This window comes from Uloborus diversus, chromosome 10 (genome assembly GCF_026930045.1).
Source record: "Uloborus diversus isolate 005 chromosome 10, Udiv.v.3.1, whole genome shotgun sequence".
Classification (NCBI taxonomy): Eukaryota; Metazoa; Arthropoda; class Arachnida; order Araneae; family Uloboridae; genus Uloborus; species Uloborus diversus.
Genome location: NC_072740.1, coordinates 52,884,814 through 52,903,550, shown reverse-complemented (window position 1 = coordinate 52,903,550; position 18,737 = coordinate 52,884,814). Strand labels below are relative to the sequence as shown.

At 31.1% G+C, this 18,737-nt stretch overlaps 1 protein-coding gene across 1 annotated transcript in view; it reads right to left on the bottom strand.

The window, feature by feature from the left end:
* LOC129231003 (glycine receptor subunit alphaZ1-like) overlaps positions 1–18,737 on the bottom strand; it is a 75,043-nt gene that overhangs the window by 39,744 nt on the left and 16,562 nt on the right. The window contains exons 4-5 of the mRNA XM_054865248.1: positions 10,081–10,304; positions 4,181–4,263 (exon numbers count right to left, since the gene is read on the bottom strand). Of these exons, the coding sequence (XP_054721223.1) occupies positions 4,181–4,263; positions 10,081–10,304 (307 nt within the window). The remainder of the gene's footprint in view (positions 1–4,180; positions 4,264–10,080; positions 10,305–18,737) is intronic.

Sequence of the window (18,737 nt, the reverse complement as noted above, 5' to 3'; positions counted from 1 at the left end):
TTAAAGTGAAAAGCCAACGTAAATAAAGCACAAATTTTGAAGAAAATACAGCATGTAGCTATTTTAAGTGTGTTGGTGAGCTTTTTGCACGGATGAAAAGACTCCATTGTTGCCTTGAAATAGCTATATACTGTATTTTCTTCAAAATTTGGGTTTTATTTACTTTGACTTTTCACTTTAATCATATTGTAGCACAAAGCTTTTATGATAATTTTTCACTTATGAAATTGGCTTTTTAATTAAAATGACACGTCTTCCTTTTTAACTATCACCTTTCAACAAACCTTAGTTAAGTCTTAGTAACATAGTATACATTGCGTATTTATGTAACGTGTTTAATTAACTTTTATTGAACTAATATTTTTAAACCTTTGCATAATCCTGAAAAAAAAATAAAGCACTTATTCCTTTTCATATACTTTTTACACTGGAGAAAAAGAACAGATGGGAGCTTTTACAAAAGCATGGTACAGCATAAAATACTAACAAAAAGTTGTGTTGATGCGTTATTGTTACATTGAAATGAACATTAACAAAATTCAAATAACAGACACTCTCTTTTATTATCAAAAAGTAATAACTATGTAAACTTTTACTTTTATGGGTCATTTCATGTGCAGATACGCAATTGGTTGCTCAGTGGTAGGAGGTTTATTAAAAAAAAAAGTTAAAAAAACCCACTAAAACTTACTAAATTTTGGTCAACTTGTTTCTTGTGCTACTGTTAAAAAATTCAATAATTAGGGAAATAATGTTTCAAATTCAAGGACATTGGTACCAATGCCAAGCTATTTACAAGATAAATACTATTCATCTGTATGATTTTTCGAGATAGAATTTAGGAAATATTTAAAGAATTAATAGATTTTCTATGTTGTCGTTACCAAATTTAATACAAAAAGAAAGAATGCAAGCATTTAAAATATTCAATAAGACTGCCAATACTATTTTCGTTAACTTATACATTAAATCTAACTTTAATAGTTTTTCAAGGTTTTTTAAAATTGATACTCTACAAATTTTCTCTTTTTCGTATATGTTAAAATATTTTTTGAATTCCCTGGAGATATGACAAAATTTATTTGAATATATTACATTACTGGATCTGAAAAAAAGTCGATTTTGAGAACGAAAATAAATTTATGTTTGCTCTTCACAAAATTGGTAGTAGATCTTAAAATACTCTTACATGCTCTACCTCGGTTATGTTTGGTTATAAGCTCATGAATATATTTTTTAAAGCAAACTACCCAGAAAATTCGATTGCACATAAAATATACAGCACTTAAGAAAACTTCATCACCATTTTTTTCTATTTTAATACTTCGGTTTTAAATGATTCGATAGCTTCTTCACATTTTTTTAGTTATAGTTAAGGGTATGCTTAAAGTAAAATATGTTTTTACTTATTTTATATTACAATATTAATTTTTATTCAAAAAGGCATTTTTGTTATGTCTGTGAACACAGTACTAGATTATTGTTGTCTTAGATAGAAGTAACACATATGACTCATAAATTTTTTAGGAGGATCAAAAAGGGTTTTATAATTTTGTTTTCTTTTTAGAAATTTCATTATCCTATTTTTTTACCTTTGTTTTGTTCCTCCATGCTACTATAAGAGTATTAGAAACGCAAAATCAATTTTGAATAAAAAATAAGTGATATTTTCGTCCATAAAAATGACATTTTGAACACAATTAGCGGAAAATATTTTAGAGGTCAAAACATAGAACAAAAAGCATAGTTTTTATGTGCTTAATCAGCAGAAATTAGCTCTTAACCGGCATATTGAAATTTAAATGTTCGCCATTGTTTTAATACCAAATACTGAAGTAAATTTATTTAATCAAAAAATTAAAAATACGTGAATAATAAATTAATGTGAAGTAAAAAGGATTTCAGTACCAAAAATAAAACCTGATATTTTTGATAACCTTTCTTAGTACCTAGTATTGCATTTTACTTTCTCAAAGAGAAAATCTAAACCATAAAACATATGCTGGGTTTTAAATAAGAACTTCCTTTCTGCGCAACTCAGTAATTTTTTGAATCATTTACCCTTCTTGAAGATAAGTAATAAATATACGCGGGTTTGTCTATTGCGTTAAACAGTTAGCTTGCCTAGTCATGACGCCGTACGGTTAACTATTTGGACACAACTTCAGAGTTTTTAGTAGAATCAAGATGTCAACAGAGTGTGTTGTTTAAAATTATGAAAAATATCTCGCAAAATAAAAACAGTTTGTATAATAATTGAATCAAACCTCACTGTAGTGCATATTATCAATTCTGTGAGCAGTACGCACATTCAATTCATGTGCTTGAATGCAATGGAAGAAGGGGTGCACCTGGGGTTCAAACTGTTGATACCACCCCATGAAAACGGTTAAAGTAAAACATAAAAATCATGAAAGCATGGAAGCATGAATTTCAGTGCATTACTTTCAAATAAAAAAATTTAAATATAATTACATTTTAAATACATCGTATATAAAATATGCATCATCTAGCTACATAATTAGCGATCATTCATTACAGAAATATTTAGATGATACTATCTTATCATTGGTAAATAAACAACTATCAACAAATAAGGACAAGCAGGTTTTTTTGCATGGAAGTTGATTAAAGTCATAACCCAACGATTTAAGATTGATATTATTGCAGTGAAAAAAATCTTTGAATTGAATACTGAACAAAGTTTGAAATTTCAGACTAGATATTTATGACTGATGAGAATATTTTCCAAAAAGAAATATTTCCTTGAAGAGGCTGAACACATCCAGCATCTAAAACTGCGGCAAGACGTTGCTTATAAGACACTTGAAGGTTTTTTTTTTTTTTTGAATTCTTAACGAGTTAAAATGTAAACAAAAAAAGCGATTTTTTAACTTTTTTTTAAATGAAAAAAATGTTATCCCACTTTTTTTACACATTCAGCATTTGTTTCATTTTTAGTAATTTTTTGCTTATAATTTTCCGTGCATCGAATCCGGTTGTCCTTCCGAACAGAATGACACACGGACTCGTCATCGCACACACTTGCTTTTTTGACAAAACTTGAAATTAAAAAAAATATGTAGATTTGACTTTTTTTTAATTTGGAAATGTAGCAAAAATTGCAATTTTATGAAATTTTTATCGAATTTGCAGCACGAAACGCATTAACCTGCATTTTTGTTAATGCATTAAATGTTAGACAGTTTAGCTACTAAAGATAATGTTTCATGTTTCTCTGAATATTATGCTACAACGTGCTTTAAAACCTTTGGTTATTTCTGTAGGTCTCTGATGGCTTTAGTAAATATTCGTCAAAAAACAAGGCGAAAAACATAAGGAAAACTTTAGTTTCAAATGACCTTGTAAAAGTAATCAACCTATGTATTTATTCAAGTGTGTACCTAGTATCAAATTGTATCCATACTTTTAAAAATATGTTAAGGATCACTCCATGGTTTTAAAGCAAAACGATCATATAGTAAACACCATTTATTCAATATTTTTAGCATTGAATTCGACTCAAGAATAAACGAGTCAGATTTTCGATGAAAGCAACTTCCCTTTCCGTACCATAGTACTTACTTATTAATCCTTAATCGAAAATTAAAGGCATCAACTATCAAAAATTATCTACTATTAAAAAATAGCTTTTAAGGAGTCGTCTACGAAAATTCGCCGTTTTGAGAGGGGAGAGGACTTTGTAAAAAGTGACAACTTGTGACGAGGGAGTTAGGGATTGGAAGACTTTAGACATCACACTTTTTTCAATAAAAACAGACTTATGAAAAATAGTGTAACATGTGACAAGGGGGAGATGCGGGGGTAAAATGAAGTGTGATATATTGTGAAAAAAGGGGGGGGGGATAAAACTGTTTTTTAAAAAAGTCACAGTATTGATGGATAGCCACTGATCACTTATGAAACAAAACCCTCCCCCAATCTAAAATGTACAATACAACATAAAATACAATATACAATACAACATACAAGTGAAACGACAGAAGTTAAGAATATTTTTCGCACTACTTAAGTACTTCATTGCTGTAAAAGAAATTCTTTAAATTGCATGTATGAGAAAAAATGTTGCTATTTTTAATAGTTTTAATCTAAAATACGTTTCCTAAAAGTATTTATTTCTGCAAAATGAAATGTTAAATGGCAAGAGCTGAAAACTTACATGAAGCCAGTTCAATAGTGCAAACTTGCGAATCCAAGGGAAATCGATAGAGGTCCATCATACAGGAAAATGTTAATTTCAACCTAAAGAAAAGAAATCATGAAAGAAAAAAAGCTAATTATCTAACAAAAACGAGCTATCTTGAAAGTAAAGGAAATATTTCGCAAAAACCGAATAGATAAATCCTTTTTCAAATATTTCATCCCCGTTTAAATATGCGATCGTTTTTAGCGGGATTAAAATAATACATTTAAAAACTACTCCTAAAGCGTAGGATGCCTCCATTATATCTTGCATCTAAGCCCGATTATATCTTGCATCAAAATTAGCAATGCTAATATATGTCTAGCTGAATTTAGGAGAATAATTAAAACTTGGAAAGGCACATAACCTTCTCGTGACTGATAATGTTCATCGGCGTTTATCATTTATAATATTTTTCACTACTAGATGCGTTTCCTGGCGTTGCACGGTCTGTCTTGAAAATAAAAGTTGCTAAAGCAACTTTTATTGCGCAACTTATATGCACTTTTTTAGAGACCCATGTTCAACACTCAAGTTTTAAAAAAAACAACAAAAATAGTGTAACATTTATCGTCAACGTATAGAAAAGAGCAATTTCATGACTAAAAAATTACATTTAGACATCTTAGGATTTTTTTAAAAATTCGAAAAACAGCATAGTTTTACTAATAACGATTTTCTGGCAAAAACCCTCCCACCGTTAATGGGGGGGGGATTTCCCCCAAACATGTGAATTCTTTGACATTGAGATACCTCTGTGCCAAACTTGACAAAGAGTTGCACAAACTGTGGATACTTTTATGGAAAACTCCCCCCTCCAACTCCCCGCTCCCCTAGATGAATTCCTAAAATTCGAAGGACTCCCATGCCAAATTTGGCAAAGATCCTACTTAAACTGGATTTATATGAGAAGAACGCACACACACAGTAATTTTTATATCTTCTAACTATTAAAACGTGTGTGTGTGTGTATATTACAAGCAAAGAGCTAATCTCAACATTCTATTGTGATTTTCGTGTTCAGCTAGAAAAATTACTTAAACTTCTATTTTTTAGTCCGGAGCCTGAGTTTTGTTGATTAGTGTAGTATAAATTGCTCATCTACATTAAAATCTGCGCGCGTCAGTCTATCTGTAATCCTATCTCCTCTGGACTGTCCGTGTCTTCTAAATTAAAACTACTACCGTCCGATACAGGATGTCCAGGGGACACAGGATCCCATTCCGTCCTGTTTTTCTCATGTAAGCTTTAATAGTCTATAAAAGATATAGACTGATAAATACAATCTACAAGACACAGGGGGAAAAGAACGAAAACCATAAATTATCACATGCCGCAGGCGACAACGGGATTTGGTGAGTGAAGCAAGCTGGGCTGAGTGATAAAGTATTAGATAACCCTCAAGATTTCAAAGTGAAGCACGAACCTCAATTTAGTATAAACTTTGGATTTCTACTGCGGATATTTAGTAGTTTTTTTTTTTTTTTTTTTAAATTTCTGCAGAACAGTGGTGCCTAACCATTGATGGTGGAACGCATGCGGCCTCCGAAGCTAACTTATGATGTCCGTTGTTTTAGGTAACGATAGAATTTGAAAACCAAATATTTACAATGTCAAATTTTATTCAAATATTTAGAAACTCCTTTCTGGAAAACCGTTCCAATTAATACTATAAGCATCAAGTAATGATAACAAAACAAGTTACTACACTATAAGTGGTTTTTTTTATTTTCGTTTTTTTTCCATGTTTTCTCTTGGTAATTAGATTTTGTTTTATTATTGAGCAATCACGATTGCTTATTGTTCTCATTTGACTGTTTTGATGTCCTTTGTTTTTATTTTCCCACCGCCACCCTCCGCACCATCACCGTCGACGGGCTCCTCACGATGCTGCTCCTATAGCGAAAGCCGTCTCCAGGTTGCATCCATATCCTACACACACGTGCATACGTACACAACTACACGCACGCACGCACAAACACACATACACATACCTACACACACACACCACCACACACATACACAAACACATACAAACACATACACTCACGCATATATACAGACACCTACACATACACACACAAAAACATTTACACACACGTACACACAACTACCCACACATTCGTGCCTGCACACAGGCACAAACACATATGCCTACACACACATACACATACCCCCTCCGACACACACACATTCATACACACAGCTACCCACACACTTATGCTAGCACACAGACACAAACACACAAGCCTACACACACGTACACATAACCCCTACACACAAACACATACCCCCACACACAAACACACACACCTACATACACACACTCGTGATTGCGAAAAACATAATTTGAATTCAAGATGTCAAAATTCAATTTTTTTTTTTTTTTTTTTTTGATTTTTTTTAAAACTTGTTCTGGTCCAAAGGAATCATTTTAATGTGATGTGAGGCCGTCGAGTAAAAAAAAAAAAGGTTAGGCACGGCTTCGGGATAGAGCAGAAACGTTTGAAGTATGCTTTATTGTTATAAGAAATCACCCTGGAATTTGGCTAACGAAGCAAAATAGCGGTGCGGCAAAGCATCTGAAAACATAACGATATCGAATACGTCTTAAGAGTGATTTTTGAGAAAGGTTTGGAGGATTTCAAAATGTTTAAACATTTTCTAAAGATAATGATTTTTTCAGATTCAAGACATTTTTCTTTTGTATATTAAGATTGAAAATATTTCGAAGCATTTTATTAGAGCGTTTCATTTTGCCACCCACGAATGTCGAAGTAGGACAATTTTTTTTACTCAAAGTACAGTACAATTTCAATAAAACTGTGAAGGGCTTCTGAAAATTGCAAATAAAAAAACTCAAACTATCAAAGACGTTGAAAAAATTATCACTGCATTAAGATGAATTTAAAACAAGTGAAAATGAAAATTGAGATCGAAGTAAGCTTTAAAACCAAGGCTAAAATATGCAAATTTCAGAAACTCCGATATTCATTCGTACTTTCACTCATTGATATCCTTTATCCTCTTTTTTCCTAAAGAGCTCATGAAAATTATCGATAGGTGTCGGTTGAAAAGAAACTTTGCATTTGGTTTGTGGAAGTAGCGTAAACTGCTGCTTCGCGTAGCGTGAACTGAGAAATTCGGAAAATACTTTAATAGCATTACTAAGAACATTCATTTTATGGTTCAGCTATCTAACTAATACTGTTTTTCTGCTAGTTACCTTACTAGTTTAGGATATTGGATACCACTATATTATTAATCCAAAATGTTTTAGAAAGCAAGAGTAAAAAAAAAAATAGAGAAAAAATATTTAGAGTAAACTTCCAATTGTCTGTGGCATAAAGTGGACCACTAACCGCGGATAAGCGAAATCGTGGATAATCCGCAAGTTAGGCAAAAACGTTGGTATTGTCTGCAATAGCTTAAAAATATCAGTAACACTTTCATTAATGTAAACTGTAGCTAAACTATAGCTAAAACAGGGTTTATAAAAGTGCATGTAAAAGCTAAAAAATGGATCGCTCATTATTACAAATGGCTTACACACGTACGCGAGTCAATTGTACAAGCAGATTACGTGCAACAGATCAAGCTAGGTATCACCAAAAAACGCACAGGGAAGGAGGGATGTATTTTTCACTACTGATCCGGTCACTCGTTTACGCAAGTAAGTAGTGGAGATCTAAAAATCAGTAGTAGTGGACATCTAAAAATCAGTAAATAGTGGACATCTAAAAAATAGTAAATAGTGGACATCTAAAAATCAGTAAGTAGTGTAGATCTTAAGCAGTGAGTAGTGTAGATCTAAAACTTAGGTTTCAACTAGTCCGGTTTCGGGAACATTAATCTACATTCATTTTAGCATCAACGGTTGTTTTTTTGAAAGTGTGAAAGGCTGGGGATAATCGACCCCGTGAATAATCGGGAATTAACTGTATAATCAAATTGACAACAATCACCATAATCTATTACTTAAAGCATAAGCAGATTTTTTCTGTTCACGAAGAAGTCTCGTTAAGCAAAAAATCTGGTTAAGCGTATGTTAAAAACTTTGTTTATGACTATTAAAATAGAATTAATATCAGGCAACTTGAACACAGGTTTCACATGACAAGAGAAAACTAAAGCAACGTAAAATAACACAATTTTGCAGAAAACTGCATAAACGTGTTTCGGCATTGCAAGAGGCGCGTTTTTCAATACGAAAGAAGTGAGCTTATGGTAGGAAAAGACGTTTAAACAAAAGTTTTGCTTTCGTCGGACTTTTTTTAATTCAGCTAGCTTCTTTCGCATGGAAAAAGGCGTTCCTTGTACCACTTAAACACGTGTATGTATCTTCCTGCAAATTTAAGTTGTTTTATTTTTCTTTTGATTTTCATGCACAAAGGTAAATTTGATTCTACCAAGTTTTAAATAGTTGCGACAAAACTTTCCGGGGTTTTGGTTTGAAAAAAATTGAAAAAGTTGTTGTGTTAAGCCAAATATTTGAGGAAAAGCTTAAAATTTATTGGCAAATGATTTTGCCGCTTTTAGTAGGAGGCGACGGAAGCTAGTATTTAAAGTTTTAACAAAAACTAAAGAGTACTTTATTCAAAAATTTATTTAGTTTAAAAATATTTTACTTGTGCTAATTAATACTTGTTATGGAGCATTTTAGAGAGGCATGCAGCCATAAAAACTAATTTAACTAAACTGAATTATTCGAAAAGCAAGGAAGAGGAAGCTTATAATGAATCTATTTCAGTAAGTTTTTCAACCAACCTGATAACTCTTCTTTTGTCTTAAAGTTTTTTTAAAGTCATTTAAGAGTACGGTAACATACTTTTTAACCGAACGAAAAAAATATATGTTGATGTTTTATCCTTGTGGAGAGAATTCAAGTATTGATATTTTTAAAATGCTTCAATACCTATTGAGTATATAAATACTATTTCTTCCAGAAATTTGCTCTGAAAACAGATCGAGAGGTGTAGTTTTTTCCTTTTCCATTCTTGTTTTATAGTCATGTCTACTCCCTTTTCTATTGCTGCTAGGTGTAAGGCCTTTTTCAGAGAGTGATTCTAATCTGAGCTATTAGCCAAACTATGAAAGGTCGTCGAAGAGTTCATATAAAGTAAACTTTGCTAGAACACGGTCAAAAGGATTGAAACTTTATGTACATAATAAGAGCAAATGTAAAATCCTTCGGATATAATACTTGTGCGGAAAAACTACACTGGAGTTATTTTCCACAGTATGAATAAAAACTACTCTTTTTTTTTAAATTAATGGAATTTAATTACTATCAATGTTTATTCTCTTAATGTTTAATTTGCATTAAACTTCTGTCGTAAAATATAAATTATTGAACATTGGTCATAACACATGTTTTACAACTTTAAGCCGTAATTCTTCTATTTCGTATTTAAAAGACACGATTTTCTAGTAAAAACGTTACAGTAACATATAAAAATATTTAAAGGAAATGGCACGTTAAAACCAATATTTAAAACTGTATAAAAAACTTAGTACTTTAAAGCACTAGTTTTTTCGTTTCAGTTTCCCAAAAAGTGTGCAAAGCTTTAAAGGTGTGTATTTGAACTAATATTGTTCATACTTAAAAGCATTCAAACAAGCAATGTCATTTTGGAGCAAATTGTTACTTGTTACATTTCTTTCTAAGACTTTATAGTTTGAGCAACAGAAATAATAATCCATCAAAATAAATAAATTTGTTTGCTATTTCGGATGGAATTATAAGTACTAGGGTTGGTATTAATCGTCATTATTTTGCTAAAGATAATGAACTCGAAGTAATTAATTTCGATATAAACTTAGATTAATTAGAAAGCTTATTCAGTGTTATAAAAAATACCATTATTTTTTTTTACCTTAGCATGTACAGAAGATGTCCAGTGGGTGTAATTCGAACTAATACGTTTGGTACAGTCACGTATTGGAATTCTGCATGTTTTGCGTTGGCAAAAAACACTTCTGGCTTCCAAATTCGTTGAACTAACTTAGGATCGTTGAGATCAAGTGGCCGTGACATCTCGGGTTTTTTAAGCCTCTCATCTTGCCACTTTTGCCTCAAGTACAAGTCAACTTCGTAATCCTGTTGAAAAAAGAACAGAAACCCATTAACACATTTTGCACTGTCAAAAAATATTTATGAACTAATTAATGAAGACCTTGTTTTTAAGATTTACTTAAAAATACTTGATGTCCTTCGGGTTAAAAAAAAATAGCATAAAAACTACTTTTAAAGCATTTAAGGAGCACCTCTCTGGAGGACTCATCGAAAGAGTTTTTTTTTTAATAGTTATTTCTTGACATATCGAACCTTTTATAGTTACTGATTCTTAACTTACTGTTATTTTTTTAATATTTCTGAATATGGTTCAAATAATATGGCATTTCTAAATGACATAAAAAATTGAAATTGGAATAAAATTAATCTTCTTATAGCATTAGAAACATCCATTTAGTTTCAGTGAAAACAAAATAATAAAAAAAATTGGATTTAACACTAAATGGTTGTTTTTCCTTTCTTTTTTTAAAATGATACACACAGTTTACAACACTTCACATTTCGTTAACACTACATTGGCAATATATATATATATATATATATATATATATATATATATATATATATATATATATTAGTGCATCGTGTGTTTAGTTTCTTTTCTTTTAATGTTTAAAAACTATACTTTATTCTATAGCGATCCAAACTCTTCTGTAAAACTAAATTGAATTAATTGAAATATATTCCCTATTAGCTGCGTTTCCCGGCTTTGCACGGTCTACCTTAAAAAAAATGTTATGCCAAGTGACGCTTAAATGATAGGGGGAAAAGTAAAAATACGGTAAAATTTCCCCTCAAAATAATAATACTTAAATTTCACTAACGGCAAATCTAAAAGTAACTATTAGTATTAATACAATTAAAATCCTTGAATATCTTCTGCTGACTATACAAAAAAAAAAAAAATAAATAAAATAAAATAAAATAAAATAAATTGCCTAAAAATAATAAAAAGGTAGAAATTTTCCCTCACAGCAAAAGCAAGTTTTTATTTGTTCACAGTCGATTAAAAAAATGGCAACAGATCTTTCTTCTCAACGTTTTTATTCACGCAAATTTAAACAGTAAACTATAAATATCCGATTTGATATCGGTGTTCCATTTGGCTTAAACATAATTATAACGTTTTTCCTGGTGATTTTACAGCCTTGGTTTTTTTTTTAATTTAAAGGAAGTAAACCAATTTCATGGGTATTTTTCACGGACTTTCAATTAAGACTAAAATCGAGAAAATCGGATAGTTATTTCGGGTAGAAAGAACCTTTTAATGCTATTTTGGGTCCTATTCTTAAAGTTCAAACGGTTCGGTTCTTTTTTGGCGTTCGAAAACCCACCTACGTTCTTTCTCTCTTGTGCCCAAGAACTTCCCTACCAAATTTCGTTGATATTCAACGTAAATTGTGAATTTTTATACAGAACATGCACACATGTACACACATATATACTTACATACTCTCTGTTTTATTTGTATATAGATTAAATAAAAGTGGTCTGCTTTGAATTTTTTAGTTTTAATGGTTGTGTTATATTTAGTAAGTTAATAAAATAAATTATGTCTAATAAGCGCTATTGCAATGTTCTTGCTAAATTGTTTTATTTCGGAAAGATGTTTAATTAGGCTTATTAATATAGGAAATAAAACTTCTTTTATCTTTTAATACTTTTGCAGGGCTTGTGCTAAATTATGTAAGCTACAAAATTTCGTTTTTTTTTCCTTTTGCATTATTTTATTCTGTCGATGATAGATACTTGAATTATTCCTAAAATTTAAAGTTACTTAATTTTGCGGTATTCATTTATTACTATTTATTCTGATTTATACTGTCTCGTTTTACATTATAAATAGTTTTTAAATCAAAGAAGTTCTTCCAATTATAGGAATGCTTTCACTTTCGCTTAGATTCAATACTATTTGACGTTTGGTGTGTTTGATTTATTATTAATATCAAAGATTATATTTCTACATGAAGGAACATTTCTAACGATTTTTAATTAAATTAAACAAACCAGACATTTTTGCAATTAATAAATTTTAAGATTATGCTGCTTTTGACTTGATGGAGGTAAAATTTCAACTTATTCTGATAGTAAAATTGCAGAAGCAATGGGATAGATGGGACATCATAAATGATCCAGCATTGTCCGACAATATAGAGATATCTCGAAACTTTGAAGCCGAAAATGATGCAACAAATGCAGTTGCAAGCGTACATGAATACATGTAACCATTATTTTGTTTTCTTTTGCATTTTCTCGGAAAAGGGAGTTGTTGACGAAAAGGACTAGTACTTAGGAAGAAAATTTTTTATACTCCAAAAATATGCATACATCCTAAGAAGCAACACTACTGTAAGGGAATATGCTGTACCCAAGGACAAAATTTACTTTTCAATTTTTGCTGGTCTCTGGAAATGGTTAGTCGATCAGTAAAGTTTTCTTGCAGAATCTACAACTTATCTAATTTGGCAATTTTTGTCAAGTGAAAATATCAAAGCTTTCAACTTCAAAAAAAAAAAAATCTTAAAAACCATCTACAACACCCCGTTCACCCCGCGGACAGGTGCCTTTTTACCCATGGACATACAAAATATAATATATAACTAGGTCTGAGGAACTCAATTACACTCAATACATTTTCTTAAGACGTTTTATATTGAAATAATTTAAACATCTATAGAAAATAACATTAAATAAAATATCCAACAGAAATTAAACTTTGAAAAATAATCGAAGTTATTTCCCGTTTTTTTAATTTTTCTTAAAATTTAACATCAGTGAACCTTTTAAAAAAGTTATTACTCTTAAGAGAGTTAATGATGTTATGAATAATTAATACGTTTTCAAACAAAAAATTACTAGATTCATGATATTATGGCTGTCTATGTACCTACATAATAACCTCAATTTATATGCAAATTGAAACCTTTAACCAAAATTAACCCATTACAAAAAAAAAAAAAAAAAACTCAGTTTAGATTAAACCAACAAAAACCTAGAGAAGTCGACTTCAAATGAAAACAGGTGGGATTGATGGTCTGTAAATCCTACAACAGGTGGGGGTTACTATATATCTACTAGATATCTACTATATACACTATATCTTTAGGCCCTACTCCAAATTCATCATCATTGTTAAAAGAAAATTTAGGACGTTGATGACAATGCATCATTTTGAGGTACTTCACATTGCAAGAAGACTCACTTGTGACCCAAGGAGACTAAAAATTGCCGTCCGTGGGTACATATGGTTATGTGTCCTTGGGTACAAAGGTACGCCATTTTGGTTTTGCAAGCCAGTCACATCGACAACACCACAGTTTTACAACATTAAGAATCAGAAACAAAACTTCCAAAATATAGGGAATCATGATACCTACAACAAAAATGAATAATACAATAGACGACGGACGAGAAAAACTGAAATTGCTCATGTTTTTTTTTTTTTTAGATCCTACTAAAACCGAAAAAATGTGATGGAATCTTAAATATTTCTTTGGCGTTGAAACTTCCTGGGGTACTGGAGAGGGCTGTGACACATACGTTACACCCCAATTAGGATATCTCTCGACAATACCCGGAATTTATCGACCAACGTTCGTAGGTACAACCGTCCGTGGGTAGAGCAGCTTCCCCTATGCATAACAGAAGCTTTTACATCATGTTATAAATATACAAGCGAACAAAAGGACTTTTTAATTTTCTACCACGGGTAAGGTGTTAGTTAAAAATAAAACCGGTGCAACGGGATACAAAATGGCGATATACGGTGTGATGAAGGGAGGATCGTAATTGTTAATAGCTAACATGAAAGCTTAGATAAGGCGTTGGACATACATTTTTAAAGGAAAACAGCTTATACCTGATTGATAAGGATTTGATCATCATGGAAGAAATCAAATAAATAAAACAAAATAAATCAAATAAAAAATAACTATATAATAGATTTAATAACAGCAATATCTAAATATTAATTATATTTATGTTAATAATTCTCAGTTATCTTCTATTTAAAAAGTATTATTTTCCAAATCATTAGTTCAAAGGGTTTGTTACAAAGAGCAGTCCGAGTCTGCTCTTGGTTCAAGAATTTTCTTCTGAATGTGCGAGAAGAAAGTCGATTTTCTCGTGTTAGGTTGATCGGCCGTCTTTTTAACGATTCTAAGTAATAAAATTAAATTCACGCAATCTACTAACTACCTTTAGTTTCTAACTAAATACAAGCATTACTCTGATCTTATTCTGTGCAAAAATATGCATCTCATGCATATTTTTCCTGCTTTTCTTTTTTTTTTCAAATTTGTATCTTCTATATCATTCTAACTTTACACGGAGTAGTTGCCTCACTGGTTTTAAATTTTTCTAACTTAGCGTTGTAAGAGAGAAAAGAAAAGTTTACTACACTAGATTTTTCTTCTGTTTAATATTTCACTTTAAATAAATGTGTTTAACATAATAAACCCCCTTTTGTGACTTTTAGTTTCGTATTGATTTTTTTATATAATAGAGAAATTTAATTAAATGATGGACATAAGTAGTATAGTCAACTAAAGAAATGAAATATCTCAAGGTCTTTACCCAAGTAACGTACCTTTAAAAACTAAATTGAACATATCTATAAAAAGGAGCAGTTCAAGTAAAAAGAATGATTTTAATAAAAAATAATCCCCCCCCTTTTTGTAGTCAGTTTTACTTTCTTCTTTTAACAATGTTAAAAAAAATAGTTTTTTCTGAAATTAGTAAGTTTGATGAGCTAAGGTTTTAAATATGTTGGAAAATATTTTACTTTTTTGATAACGGCTCATATTTTATTGGCGTAAGTAACGCTAATAGATAAGAACCTGTTCTTTTGCAAAGAGTCATTTTTTAAATCCTACAATTTACAACTTTATGTAACTACTACTTCTCGCATTTTATTACAAGTAAATAAAAGCGAAATTCTTCTACTGTAGTACCCTTTAGAAATGTATTCGATTGTTTTAAGCGAATTCATTCTGGCAAGAAAAATATTTTAAAAGTAGCATTTAAGCCTTTTCAATCTCAAAGTGTTCGTGTAACTTGCTTTATAGGTTTTTAAAGTAGCGGAAAAGACCTTCCTCGTACGTCGGTGCTCAAGTTTTTCCCTTAAATTTTTTCCAAGTGTTTCAAGCGAAACAATAAAAACAACATTTGTCTACTCAATAATTCAAGCCCAGACTTACCCTGCCGGATAGAATCGAAATTCACTACCATATTGGGAGTTTTGATACGAGAGAAGCAAGCTCTGTTACGGAGCTGATTTTCTCTGTTGTCGCAATAAAGAATGTTACCTTCACAAAGAAATCTATGTATATAATGTCAATTTTTAGATGAAAACAGCTTCACATATCTACGTTTCATTTTTCAAGCAGCACAATAAAGTTTATAAAGAAAAAATAAATAGATGAAAAGAACCAGTATTAGTCCAAAACAATTCATTAATACATCGAACACAGCAAAATAATTGGCAACATTTAAATTCTAAATGATACTAAATTCGTTTTATATAAAAAGCAACATTTGTTCTTCCCTCTTGTCACAAAAGAAAGTAAGAAAAGAAAAGAAAAACCTTCACAAATTCAAAGAGAAAGTCTCTTTTTTATTCACATTCAATCAAAACAATTTAAAAAAAACCGTACATGTTGCATCTCGCAAAAATGTAGATTTGAAAAATGTATGCTTTAAAAACAAGGTTTTACCACCAATAGTTTTCCAGAAACGTTCACAAATTGATGTAGCACAATATGTACTAGAACTTACACAGCTAATCATGCTAAAACCTGCAATGCAAAATGATGGTATAAAAGTGCAATGTTTAAATTAATTCCGCCGAAAAATCATTTTAAATGAATGGGTTCTCAGCTAAATAGCTGTTTTTAAAAACAAGCTCAAGTCTTAACTGTTAAGGGTATTATAGATTGTATTGAGGCTGTTTAATCCGTGTAATATTTGTTTGACTAACGGTAACAAACTTCTGAAAACTCTCAGCCCATCAAGTTGCGGCAACTGTCGTAGCAAGCAAGGACATGATCAGCTAAATACTTTTCTCGTTCGTTGACTGTTTGTGTATAGTGGCTTCTGATCCCCAAATGCACGAACTATCAAGCTGGACAATCGTTTTCCCTGTTAAAAAGTCGTTCCCCCGTATCGTAATTGTTTGCATTAATATCTTTTGTTGCGTTCATACAGTGTCTAAATAGACACTTTTATGCTTCAACACTAAATTTTTTTTTCCTGGAACAATGTGTTATTGTATTATTAATATTGCATAATTTACATTTTATCAGCCCTGAACTATTTGAACGCTTTTTCAGTAAGAAACAAATCTCATTTGTACAATGTATTGCGATTCTTCGAACTATACTACGTGTTTTTTTTTTTTTTTCTTTTTTTTTTGCACGGTGTAGACGGAAAACTCTCAAACAATGATGCTTCGAAAAAGAAAACCACACCGGGTTTAAAAATCCAAAATACATAAATGCAATCATTGATCTGATTAAGATTACAGTAAGATTACTTAAATGGTTACGCGCGCGCGCGAACTGAAGCATTAACTATTTCGGATTAAAATAGAGGTATCATGTCGAACGTTTAAAAAAAATGTTACTGAAGAGAAGGAAAATTATGTATTTGTCACGCATAAAATTGAAATAGAAGAAGTTAATCTTGCTAGTTTTTACGAATGGTATGCTAAAATACATAATTATTTTTAATGTACAACGAAACTAAAAAAAGTGCCAAAAAGAAAAGTTTTGATCAAAACAAAAGGAAACAGGTAGTGACTATCATGAATATTTAAACAATTCCAATAGCTGTATCAACTATGAAGAGAGCAAGAAATATGCTGTTGGTTCCATTGCCTTTTTAGTGATTGGCACCAAGTTTTATCAGAACTGGAGTTATGGAGTTACATCGGTTAGCGAACTTTTGCTTGATTATTTGCATTATTTTCGGAGCTAATTGATCTTATCATTTAATGAAGAAAAACGCTCCACTACAAGATATCCTTTATCGAGTTTACCTAAAAATATATTTAAAAATCACCAGTCCTCTCAAAATCCATAATTACACTTTTTATACAATTCCACGCTTTGAGATAGGGGAAACCCGGGCAACGTGAATACCTTAAGCTTTCCTTTATTATTGTCGTTTAGTTATAACTTTGGAAATTGAAACAAATATTTATAATCAGTCTTCATTTAATGAACTTACGTAATGCAATAACAGTTGTCCTTAATATGAATTACACTATTCGATGTAAGGCCAGTTTTTAACAATGGCAGGAATATCCACTTTGCCCAACACCCCGGGTAAAGTGAATTCGGTACTAGGGCAAAGCGAACAACAACATTATTTGTCACGAAACTAATTATTAAAAATAAAAGAACCATCGAGAATTAAAGGAACATATCCAGAAAACATCTTATTGCTACAATGCTAATTATTATATTTATTGCAAACAAATAAATTGACTTTTAAAATAAAATAAACGTCAAAAGTTAAAGGAACATATTAAAAAACCTTTGCTACAATGCTAATTATTGTAGTTATTACAAACAAAGAAACTGAACGTAAAAATAAAATAAACATCGAAAATTGCAGGCTCGGATTAAAAAAAACATTTTTCTACAGTACTAATTATTGCAGTATTTATTATAACAAACAAAAAAATTAAACTAAAAAAAGTAAACGTCCAAAGTTTAGGAGCATATTAAAAAAAACATTTTTCTGCTACAATACTAATCATTGCAGTTATCACAAACAAAATCATTACCATTTTCGAATGCTGAACACTCTTTACGGCACCATTGAGTACAAATACGACATTGTATCCAGTTTTCCTGTGGCTGATCATCTTCTTCAATGAACATTTCATCACAGAAAATGCACCTTACATCATCAAATTTCTTTATTTCCTTCTTCTTATCATTCTCTTATGCAGTCCAATGTTTTGTAGCAGATATTTTTAATTTAGTTTTTTTTTTGGTAGTGGTCTTTTTAACAGTATTCTGAGAAGCTTTAGTCGAAACGTCATCTAGTTACTTCATGACAGTTTTTTTTTTTTTTTCAGTTTTTTTTTCTGATTGCCCTTTACTGGAGTACTTGTCAGGAGTGTAGATCTCTGTAGCTTTCGTTTGCGTGTTGTTATTGGTTTAACAGGCTGAGGAATAGGTGGTAAAACTGAAAGACTGTAGTAGTTTTTAGAACATCCCAGGTTTGAGTGAAGCGGTGGGAACATGATTGTCTTGGACTTATTCTGTTGTATCAGATCCCAAGGGAGTATAAGGATGGTCTTCAATGATAGCATTGTCTTGAGATCTTAAAATTGAAGGACTTCCAGGTTCGGATGAAGTGACTTGTCATGACCGGGCATAGTGAATATGGTATCCACTTTTCCCAATCCGCTTTGCCCTTTAGTAACATTTTTGAGGTAACTAAAAA